At 48.5% G+C, this 12,127-nt stretch overlaps 1 protein-coding gene across 1 annotated transcript in view; it reads right to left on the reverse strand.

Moving 5' to 3' along the window:
• Nucleotides 1–12,127, reverse strand: part of TKTL1 (transketolase like 1) — a 30,793-nt gene that overhangs the window by 377 nt on the left and 18,289 nt on the right. The window contains exons 8-12 of the mRNA XM_046674048.1: nucleotides 8,018–8,174; nucleotides 6,082–6,212; nucleotides 3,963–4,046; nucleotides 1,375–1,471; nucleotides 1,123–1,242 (exon numbers count right to left, since the gene is read on the reverse strand). Of these exons, the coding sequence (XP_046530004.1) occupies nucleotides 1,123–1,242; nucleotides 1,375–1,471; nucleotides 3,963–4,046; nucleotides 6,082–6,212; nucleotides 8,018–8,174 (589 nt within the window). The remainder of the gene's footprint in view (nucleotides 1–1,122; nucleotides 1,243–1,374; nucleotides 1,472–3,962; nucleotides 4,047–6,081; nucleotides 6,213–8,017; nucleotides 8,175–12,127) is intronic.

Genomic DNA, 12,127 nt, shown 5'->3' on the forward strand with positions numbered 1-12,127 from the left:
GGGGGCTCTCTCAAGCGAGGCTCCACGGATGCAGGGGTCTGCAGAGCTAATTCTCAAAGCTGTCAGGAACCCCAAAATGATTAAAACCAACAATAAACCGCACAGAAAATAGCAACTGGGAGGCCTGAGGCTGCTAGCTTTCGAAGGGCCAGCTTGCAAAGTTGGCCCTCGGGTGGCGCTTGGGCAGTTGGCTGGTCCAAGTCCCCTACGCTGACATGACACTTTCCTTACTGCTAAGGGTGGTCCCTGTGCCTGGACTTCTGCACAACAGGATGGTTTATGGGGAGCACCTGCTTTCCTCTGGGAGTCGGGAAGTGTGGTGTGTGCCCGGCAGGGGGGCCCTGTGTGACCAGCCCCCAATCAAGCCCGGGGCACTGAGTCTCCAGTAGGTTCCCGGGGTCTCCAGCGATGCAGTGTCGCTGCTGGAGAAGGGAGAGCACTCGGTGGGCCCCTCACAGGAGGGAGGGAAGGAGGGAGCCTAAGGCGTGGGGTTCTCCACCCCCGACCTGTGTCTTCTGTCCTCGTGGGTCCTGGCGTGTGCCCTTTCCCTGTAATAAACCTCAGGGGAGAGGGCACTGGGAGTACTTCCAGAGATGACCATGGATCATGGGGTGCTCGTGGGGCCCCTGAGCATGAACACATGAAGCTCCCCATCCCTTCCTCTGCCCCACCTAATCTTCCCAGGCCAAACAGTGCCCAGGCCCCAATCCCTGGCACACACACTTTTTCTGCATTTGCTGTGTTCTCTGTTTATAAGGCACCATTCCAATTCTTTTAGTGTGGGGGGGGCAAACTATTAATCATTCAAAACTCAAGAGCAACAGTGAACGTGTAGCGACCCTGCCCTGCCCACAATGCTGAGTTAGACTCTCCTCTGTGCTGCCAACTGGGCCACCTGCGGACCAGGCACTGTGCTAGGGACACACAAATGAGTATGTGCACGGCCCCACCCTTAGGGAGCTATTGTAGGTAGGCAAGAGACTCCTAAACCAATACACTTGCTAAGACCAGTCATAAAGGTTGTTCGGTGAGTGGCTGGCTGGAGGTGAAGCCCAGGACGACAGCACACCTCCAAGCAAGGAAAACAAAAACACATCCCGCCAAAGCAAGGCCCCCACCCACCTTCTGGGTAGTGATCCTCCACTGTGATAATCCGGCCACCTGTGGCTTTCGCATTGGAGATGATGGTGGCAGCATCCAGGGGTTTAATGGTAAACAGGTCGATGACGCGGACAGAAATATCTAGAGAGCAGCAATAACCAGTTTGGTATATGAAGCAGACTTAGAATAAAAAGAACGGTTGGGGCACTGGAAACAGCCCAAGTCCTACCTCTCCCCAGGCAGAACTTTAACATTCATCAACAACCAACTCACCTTGCTTGGAAAGATCGTCAGCAGCTGCTAAGGCTTCATGAAGAGTAACTCCAGCTCCAATAACAGTGACCTTGTCGTTGACACTGTGGCGGACGACCTGGTATTGTGCCCACACACACACAAAAAAATGCTGTGGTTACTATGCACAGAGTGCATCTCAAAGTGGAGGACACTCTGCTACACTGCTCTTCCCCGATCCTCCTAATTCCACTCCTTAATAATTCACTATAAAAAAGACTGAATCAGCACAGTGACAGACAAAGATACACTCTTTCCAATAAGCCCCACTTCATGTTTGGTTTACAAATTCATCTACCTTTCCTTATGATTGACAGTGCAAAATTACGACGTTTTTACACAATACATATACAAACGACACTTTAGCAAAAAAGGTGGATTTCAAACTGGGATCTGCAAGGCAAAGGGCCAGAAGTGAGCTGTACGGTCCAGGTGCTCCAGAGCAGGGACTCACAGCCACTGAAGGGTCTGGAAAGGTGCCATTTCTGGATTGCCTGGACATCTTGCTGGGGCACGCACACAGACTGGACTCCGATGATGAACATGTGAATGGGGACTCTTTGGGGCATTTGTGACGTGATCTGTGCCAAGCACCTTGCATGCCCGAGTGCCCTGTCCGGCCCACGTGTCAGCGGGCCCATTCTGCATCTAAGGAAAGGGAATCTCAGAGCAGGAGGGGATCGTCAAGGGCAGGGCTGAGACCAGTAGCCAGGCTTGTCTGACATCAAAGCCCACGCTCTCAACCACTTGCTATTCTGCAAGAAAAACAGAGGTCCCTGGCCTTTTTTCAGAGTTTTGTTTCCTCCAAAGCCACCCAACCAAAGGCATCTGGAATTACTCATCTCATCCCTCTGTATAGGTTTCCCTATAGCTTAAGAACCACTGCTGACAGTAAAGATATCCAGGGCTTCTAAGCCACTCCATCCTCTGAGAATGTCCTAGCCTTTTCATATATGTACTCATATATGTACATGGACATACACACTCCCCCCATGTCCCCTTTGAAAAACCCAGCCCTTGAATGATCTATGCCATGTATATTATCATACACATTTTAACTGACATCCTTTACCATCAGGAAATTTACTTCATTTTGTCAGGACAAGGAAAACTAGGGGAAAAAAAGACAAGTGAGCTACAAAAAAGCTCTGCAAACCACATGAATGTCATTGAGATCTCCCTCTGTGAGGTGAACACACAGCCTTGAGTTTAAATGTGGGAGGAGAGGGAACAGTAGGACCTGTAGTTAATACTGAAGGTGAATACTCCAGCTTTTCCATTCAGTGTTGGCAAGCTACCTAGTGGCAGGTCGTGGACTGTTTTGGATATACCTGCTTTACCACGGCACTAAAGCCATTCAAAGCTCAGACACAGTCATTCTGAATACTAGCAAATATGAATCCTAGAGCAGCCCAGCCCTTGGCAGTCAAGTCAGATGTTATCTGTTGGTCCTTCAAGAGTGGCTATTGGTCGTTCACATACGTAAGAAGAGAATTAATGACATTCTAAAAGACTTACAAGATAAAAGCAGGACATAAAACTTTCCCATGCAGTATGATCTCAACTATGTAAAATACACACACATGCCTAGAAAAACACAGGAAGGAAACATGTCCAAACATGCCAAACTTATCAGCCCTGCTCCCTAGGTGATGGGCAGGCACACAGGGGCCAGGTTGCTGCCTAGGCCTGAATCCTGATCTTGCTGCTCACTAACTATGAACCCTAAGGAAGCCGCTCACCTTCTCTGGCCCTCATCTACAAAACAGGGCTGCTAACAAGCTGTGCTTCTAGATCTTTCGTGAGAACACAGGAGACAGGAAGTGCCCAGCGACACCAGCCTTTATCAGCAGGCCTGCGGGACAAAGCCACATCCCATGTGCAAAACCAACCACAGGGCCATAACGTGACCAGTGGCAGATGGTTTATGGTCCCTTTTATTCCTGGCCTTGGGTTGGCAAAAAACCCGAACCTAACAGATCTAGTATTCGTTTGAAATGGGTTCTATTATTTTGTTTAGCTTGAGGCTATGGTAAGTTACAGCTGAACAACTCAGGTGCCTCCAAGTTCTTCTCTCTTTAAGAGTTCAACAGGGGGGTGGCCCCGTGGCTGAGTGGTTAAGTTTGCGTGCTCCTGAAGTGGCCCGGGATTTCGCCAGTTTGGATCCCGGGCGTGGACATGGCACTGCTCATCAGGCCATGTTGAGGTGGCGTCCCACACGCCACAACCAGAGGCACTCACAACATAAAACTATGTACTGGGCGGCTTTGGGGAGAAGAAGAAGAAAAAGAAGATGGCAACCGATGTTAGTTCAGATGCCAATCTTTAAAAAAAAAAAAAAAAGAGTTCAACAAAGGGAGACTCCATTTGGAAAGGAGAAAAGTTTGGTTCTGGCTGATAGTGGTACAATGTTCCTTCCTGAGGAAAAGCAGGCAAAGGCCAGGATTGTTGTTTTTTAAAACAAGAGCAAAGAAAGGATGAAGCCTCAACCGTGGGGACCCCGAGTGCTTGAGCACAGCTCTGTCCATGCAAAACGGCACCAGAAGCCACTGGAGAGCTTCCAGCCTTACCTTGGCCTGTCCAATCTCAAAGCTTTCTTGCGCAGTATAAATGACTGAGGTCTCCGGGCGGCTGGTCCGAATGTAGCACATCCCCTAGGACACAAATGAAAATGAGAGCCACAGTTTAGAAAATCCAACTAAATTTCCAACTAATAAACCTTAAAAAAAGAGAGGAGGGGGAAGGAGGACTGAATAGTTATGTTTTTTTCTCCCTTTCTTTTTACTAAAAATGAAGCACACATTTGGGAGTGAGGGATAAACATCTACAACCACTGGCAAACAGGTCAGGTGTCACCCTATCAGTTACTACCGAGCCAGGCAAAAGTCAAGCCAAGACCCTGGCGGACGCTCTCAGTGACAAGCTTTCCACAGTCACGTTCACCAATTTAGGAAAGCTTTCTCAAATACACACCAACCTATTCTGTCTTCATAGAATCATAAACTCAGGGCAGGAGCCCTGACTCATGTTGAATAGAAAGCCCAGAACAGAACACAGTGATCAACAATTAATTTTTGCCACAAGAGCTTGTAATGCTTCATCCTTAGAGATACCTTAAACATCAGAATATAAAATGACTATTTTCCCAATGAGAAGATGTAAATACATTTTTTTACCAACTTGAACACATAAACAGGAGTATAAATGAATACTCAAATGTGTAAAGTATGTTAATTTACATACCTACTTAAACCAGACATTATAAAAACTAATATATTAATTTAGACACATTCCTTTTGTTCATCCATTCACATATTATAAACCATTTATATTCAGCGTGTTTTTACTGAGGTAAACTTTACCTGAGTGGAGCACTCCACGAACTCTGACAAAGGTATATACAGCACGTAAGCTGAGTCTGGACAGCATTTGCACTTGCCCAGGAAGTTCCCTTATGCCTCTCTCCAGTCACTCCCCCAACCCAAAAAGCAAGCTCTATTCTGATTTCTATCACCACTGCTTTGTTTTGCCTCTTTTGAACTTTCTAGAAATGGAATCCTCCAGCATATATGAGATCACTCTGTATATGCACAGGCATAAAACAATTTCCAGAATATAGTAAGTAAAAAAAATCAAGTACATAATTCGTACAGCATGAGCCTGCTTAGAGGAGGGAAAAAAAGCCAAAGAAACACGTCTCTAATGTGTTGGAAATGCCTAGAGTGGAACTCGCATGACCCACCTCAGCCATGCCCAGGGTTGCCTGTGCAGGGGGGTCCAGGGGCTCGGGTGGGCGAAGGTTGGGTGGTGAGGGAGTCTGGTGACCATCAGTCGGAACGGTTGGAAAGGTAAAGACCCCATCCCCTGGTCCTCCCTGCAGCTAGGTTCTGGACAGGAATTAGCTTGTGTCCATCTGATGCCCTTGCATAAGACTTCAGGAGGGGCAAGAAGGGAAGAAGTCACACTCTTGCCTTTCTAAGCTGTTTCTGAGGGCAGGCTGGGGACCCTGGGGCCTGTCTGCAGTGGAGAACCACTGGCCACTCTCTAGCTTTCTGGATGTCATGAGGTGGCACAGGGCGCGTCTAAGGCCAACACCCAAGAGCTCACTCCTGGAGCCCACTTCCTCAGCTCTGCCAATGGCTCTCTGTCCCCAGAGTGCCTCCTCTTCTTGCACCGAGCCCTGCCCGATACAGGCCATCAGGTATTGTTCAGCATCCTTCTGTACTGTTTGTCGAACGATTTCACATTCTATGTGCTTAATCACCTTTTTTTGGTAATGGTCTGTTTTTAAAAGGAATCCTACAACCACATTTTCTTTTTTTTTTTTTGAGGAAGATTAGCCCTGAGCTAACCACCACCAATTCTCCTCTTTTTGCTGAGGAAGACTGGCCCTGAGCTAACATCCGTGCCCATCTTCCTCTACTTTATATGTGGGACGCCTACCACAGCATGGCTTGCCAAGCGGTGCCATGTCCGCACCTGGGATCCGAACCGGCGAGCCCTGGGCCGCTGAAGTGGAACGTGCGCACTTAACCACTGCACCACTGGGCCGGCCCCACAACCACATTTTCTAAAATGAGTATTACCTTTATGCTGAGATAAAAAAGGGAAAAATCCAACCATCAGTACCAAACTAGCAGCAGAGCCCAGAAGCATTTTTTGTCAGAACCAGTGTCCCCTTAAAAATACCTTGGTATTGGCCGCCAGGAAAACAGCATGCTCCGTTGAGATGGCGTCACTTGGATAGAAAATAGTGCAGTTGGGAACAGCTCGGAACATGGCCAGATCCTCCAGGGCCATCTGGGAGGGGCCATCTTCACCTGAGAAAGCAAAGCCACAGCCCAGCAAAAACATAAGTGAGACCCAACTAGGAACCTTCCCTTCCCTGGATAAGCAACAGTACTTATTGCCACAGGGGGTCCACAGCTATAGCAGAGCCCTACAAAACCATCCAATTCTTTTGTCAATATAATGCTTTGTAATTATAATGAGCTGTCACACCTCTATCTCCCTCAAGACATCATTGTGACACTCTGGGTTAGGCTCCTAATTGACCTTCCAGATCAACATACCAACCAGCAGTCTCTTCTTGGCCCAACCTTTGACACTCCATCACTGGGCAGTGCTGTCCAAGGTGACCTGATGCTCTTCTCCCAGAGCACCAGAGTTAGCCTCACCAAGTCTCTGCCCCTGTCCCCTCAGGCTCTAACCTTCCTTCTCTGCTCTTCTATCTTCTCCATCAAGAGACTAAGGTCTTCAGCTTGAAGTGGTCGTCTTCACTTCTCAAGGCCCTCAAAGCAGCTGAGTATAACACACCTTTGGGGCACAGTTGGGGTGCTGTTGGAACTAAGGGGGCCTTAGGGTGTGTTTCTTAGGGTGTTGGGAACAGTGTTTCTGGCCAGAAATGCTGTGGAAAGAAAAATCCCACTGTACACCAGGATGGCCTAGCTCTTCCAGTCAGGAGGGAACTGTCATGTTGCACACTGCGCCTCGCCTCGAACAACTGTCTAATCTCAGAAGCCCGGCTCCTCTGGGTTGGACCTAGGGCCACTTCTCCACTTAGCTGACTGATTTTAAAACTTACACTGCATGCACCCAGCCCCAAGCAAAGACCCTGGATCCCTGCCCAGGCCCTCTGCCTGGCCCAGCCCTGAAATGCTGCTGGCCCTCTTCTCCCCTCACTCAACTCTCTCTCCCTGCATCTGGCCCATCCGGAGACTTATTAGCCTGTGTCTACTTCTCCCAGGAAGTCCCAGAGATGACTCCCAAATGTGCCCTTCCAGCCCTCCCCTCTGCTCTTATCCAGCATTCTAGCAGCAAATATAAGCTGGCACATCTACCTAGATGACCTGCCCCACCAAAGGCACATCAGGGACCTCATCTTTCCCAAGTCCTCATTTCTGTCATTCATAAACACAACGCCCTGATTCTTTCCAGACAAGAAACTACCGGAGACTGGTTTTTTGTTTTTCATGCAATTTTGGACTCCTCCATCTGTCAGAAATGCTGGCTTCTCTCCTCAGACTCTCTCAGATTCACCCTTATTTCCTATCCACTGCTAACGCACGCTGTATTTCAACCTCTTTCTGGCTTCCCCATCTCCTGTGGTTTCCATCTAGCCCGTCCTGCCAGGGTAATGCCTCAAGAGCAGCATTTTCCTCAGCCTCATTCCCCTGCGTTGGACTCCTTGAGGCTTCACATTCCATCTGCCCCGACTGCTCAGCCCAGGCAAAGTCCTAGCAGGCTGCGCTCTTCACTTTCCTGTGCCCATGCTGCTTGTCCCCACTTAGACTAAAGTGCCCACAGTGAGAGCAGAAAGGATTTTTGTGACACTGGGGTGGCCCGACTCATACCCAGTATGCAGCTCGACACATAAGAGGCACTCAGGACAGATCATTATTTCTCAATGACTGAGAGAGTGAGCACTTCACAGTAATATCAAGAGACCACTCAAAAGTTACCCAGAATGTCTAGAACTTTTAAAACACAACATGGCTTTTATTAAAAGAGATTATGAATAATCGAATATCATGGAACGCATTAACTGGCAGTTCAACCACTCACATGCTAATCTTTCTCTGTAAAGGAAAAAGGCTATCAAGATAATGCCATTGAGAACTCATACCTACGGATACCCCGCAGTGGGACCCAATAAGGTTAATGTTGCTTTGAGAGATGGCTCCCACTCGGATCTGATCAAATGCTCGGGTCAAAAAGGCAGCGAAGGTGCTAACAAAAGCAATGGTCCGATCACGAATGGCGCATCCCAGTGCCACGCTCACCTGCAACACAAAGAAGCTGAATCAGAAGACTCCTGGACCCCGCACCCATCACCCCTCCACACCCCCCTTCCCTCGCCCAGTGTATAGTGTGTGGTTCCCAGGATAACCCCTACTCCCCACACCCCCCTGCTTCATCATCCCCCCAGGCATGTACCTGGGAAAACCCCAAACCTGGCAAACCCACAGCATCCCCCGAATGTAGAGGAATTGTGGCACTGATCTGGCCCCTTCAAATCTAAGATGAGGAAGCTCGGGACACTCAAGGCTGCGCTGCAGTCCTCATGAGTCTCCTTCCCAAACCTTCTACACCCCTTTCTCCCTGCCCCCTCACCTCACACGGTACCCTCACCTCACACCTCGTGGGGAACGAGGGGTGAACGATGGAGGCTCTCTCATCTGTCCCCAAATGCCCCCTCAGCCTATGCTGCTAGGAGACATGATGGCCCTGCACTGACCTAAGGCCCCCTCACCATGCTGAATCTTGTCCTTCCCTTCCTTTCTCAAGGGCATCTCTGGCCGTGCAATTATCCCTCCTCTCCTGTATTCAGTTGGTCTCTCCCTTTCTCTTGGGTCATTCTCTCACCATTCAAATATGTGCTAGTATCTTCCATCTTTACCCTCCCACCTCCACCTTGTCCTCCCTCTGCAGAGACTGTCCTTCATCTATGTTTTCCTTCACAGAAAACTTCTCCCACCATCCTTGCTTTCTCATCTCCCAGTCTCTGCCCAGCCTCCTTCATCTAGACTGCCAGTCCCATGAGGGACCTGTAAGCTGCCAAACGCAGGAGGTCGCCTGACCTCCATTTGCATCATATGTGACCTCTCAGCAGCATTCTGCAATACAGATCTCCCGCCTCACTGGACGTTGCTGCTCCTGCCCCGGCTGGATCTGCTGGATGGTATGCTTTTTTTTTTTTTTTTGAGGAAGATCAGCCCTGAGCTAACATCTGCTGCCAATCCTCCTCTTTTTGCTGAGGAAGACTGGCCCTGAGCTAACACCCGTGCCCATCTTCCTCTACTCTATACGTTGGACGCCTGCCACAGCATGGCTTGACGAGCGGTGCCATGTCCGCACCGGGGATCTGAACCAGTGAACCCCAGGCCACCAAAGCAGAACATGTGAACTCAACCGCTGTGCTACCGGGCCAGCCCCGGTATGTCTCTTTTGACGGCTGCTGGACTGAGTCCTGGGACTCCAAGTCACACCTTTCCTCATCTGCCCTCTCTGCTGGGAACTTGCAGACAGTCCAACCACCCTCACTCAGATCCGCATTATGCTAATGACCTATGCTTTAAATTGCTTACTCCTCACCTCCCCCAGGAACACCAGGCTTCCAAGGGGCACATGGCTATGTCTGGTTTCAACGTCAAGATCCTTGACTCCACATTTGTTTGCTGGGGAAAGGGCCCATGGCCTCTTTTCCCACTGTCTCCCTAACGATCACTTCCCAGCAACCTAACCACCAAAAAGCGCACTCTCACCCACAGTGGGGCAACATGCTGGAGTGTAAAACCTCCGAATTGAAACAAAATGGACAATTTGAAATAATCACAGTGGCACTGAGAAAGTGAAGAACTCAAATGATCAGATAACAAATTCTTTTGTAAGCCAGGTGTTTTCCAATCCTTTTTTTCAACAAAATTGAAAGAGAACCCTAATGGAACTGTCAATTCCTTACATATAATTTTTTACCAACAACTTTAAATAAAAGATCACTGTGTGATTTTTGGCTTGTAACTGAGAAGGAATTCAAAGAATCGAATGGCAGACATTCCTACGACAAAACTTCTTCCATTCCTATCATTTATGTGAATAAGATTTCTTAGCACTTACATCATTAAAATAGGAATAGATTTTGTTCTGAATCTTGTCCTGTTCAAGCTGTAAGTATACTTATCCACTGATACACAAGCTAATAATCGCAACTATAGCTCAATCCAGAGGGAAAAAATCTCTAATTCTCCAAGGCCTACGGACACAGGAAAATTTTTAAAAACTAACAATGTATATGCATATTTTTGTTGCAGAGAATAGAACTATCAATAAAAGGCTTTCATACATTAAAATGTTGGAGAAACAGAATAAAAATAAGAATTCAAGTACAAAAAGGGACTTAATTTCTGACAAAGACAGTGTTCATGTAATCTTTAATTGGACGATTTGGGAATTAATTTAAAGCGTCATAAATTTCAACATATGGGAAATTATATCCTTTGTTTGCAACTACTTAAATTTGTGATGAAAAGTTTAGATGTTATCTTCAAACTCGGCAGAAGGGGGGCCAGCCTGGTGGTGCAGCAGTTAAGTTCGCATGCTCCACTTCAGTTACCCGGGGTTTGCTGGTTGGGATCCCGGGTGCGGACCTACGCACTGCTTATCAAGCCATGCTGTGGCAGGCATCCCACACATAAAGTAGAGGAAGATGGGCACAGATGTTAGCTCAGGGCCAGCATTCCTCAGCCAAAAAGAGGAGGATTGGCGGCAGATGCTAGCTCAGGGCTAATCTTCCTCAAAACAAACAAAACAAAACAAAACGAAACTCAGCAGGATACGTAGTTTAGAAAACCCCATTCAGTGGTTTGGAGAGCAAAGACATTTGAAGACAACTGATCTACCTACCCACCTCCCTGACTCCCGGCCCCACCACATCTAACAGGTCCTGACTCCCAGGGCTCAAACAGACCTCCTGTGTCCCCCAAATCCACTCCTCCCCGAGTCTTCTCCACCTCAGGAAGTGACACCACTCTGCACCCAGGTGCTCAGGCCCACACTCTAGGGCCAGCCTTGATTCCTGCCCTGACCCGCTACACCATGGCATCCTGCTGGCTCTCCTGCCAAGCCAGATTCTGGATGAGTCCGCTTCTCTCCAACCCCACAGCTACTGTCCTGGTCCAAGTCACCATCTCCTGTCACCACGCCCTCACTTCCCCCAACAAGCTATTCTCTACACTGCAGGGTCCTGTAGAACACATCCTGTTGCTTTCCTGCTTCAAGTCCTCCAGTGGTTTCCCAGCAAACTGCAAGAGAACCAAAGATGCTCAAAGTGGTCCATAACAGCCCCACATGATTTGGCCCCTGGCAACCTTTCTGAGCCAATTTCCTTCTGTACTCACAATGCTTCAGCCACTCCACTCTTCCTTCTCCCTAAACATCTCAAATTTGGGCCTGCCAGAGCTAGCTGAGTCATCTGCTGGTCTGCCAGATCTGTGTGTGACTGACTGTTTGTCAGTTAATTCTCAGCTTAAATGTCAGCTCTTTCAAGAGGCTGTCTCTAATTGGCCCTAGTCACATTCTTACTGTAGCCACTAGTCTCACCACAGCACTGCATACTAGCTGCTGGCCACTTCTTTACAAGTTTTCTTCCAAGTGTGAGAACATATCAGTAGGCACAGAGTATATGGTTGCTGACTGAAAGAATCAACGGGTTGGGGAGCAAACGTTTTTTCCTACTTTATCTCACCAAATCTCCCCCCACCCCGGCACGTAGTTGTATATCTTAGTTGCAGGTCCTTCTAGTTGCGGCATGTGGGACGCCGCCTCAACGTGGCCTGACAAGTGGTGCCATGTCTGTGCCCAGGATCTGAACTGGCAAAACGCTGGGCTGCCACAGTGGAGCACGCGAAGTTAACCACTCGGCCACGGGGCCGGCCCCGGGGAGCACACTTTTTGACAGGAGGCTCAATTCAGAAAATTATGGACTGTGTTTTTTTCCATTCAAAATGGAAATAGCTTAATAAGACTCACAGAAAAATGCACATGTTCTTACAATTGTGATGATTTACTTCTCTGAACAGGGGGAGTGGGCTTAAATTCCACCACTGACAGGCCAGAGAAGCACCATGAACAAACAAGTGGGCCGGCTATGGACGCCCACCTAAATAGGGCCCTGCTTGGCTCCAGCCAAGTGGTGCCAGGAGGGAATGCTGTCCTAGCATTGCCAGACCATACCACT

Source organism: Equus quagga, chromosome 10 (genome assembly GCF_021613505.1).
Source record: "Equus quagga isolate Etosha38 chromosome 10, UCLA_HA_Equagga_1.0, whole genome shotgun sequence".
Classification (NCBI taxonomy): Eukaryota; Metazoa; Chordata; class Mammalia; order Perissodactyla; family Equidae; genus Equus; species Equus quagga.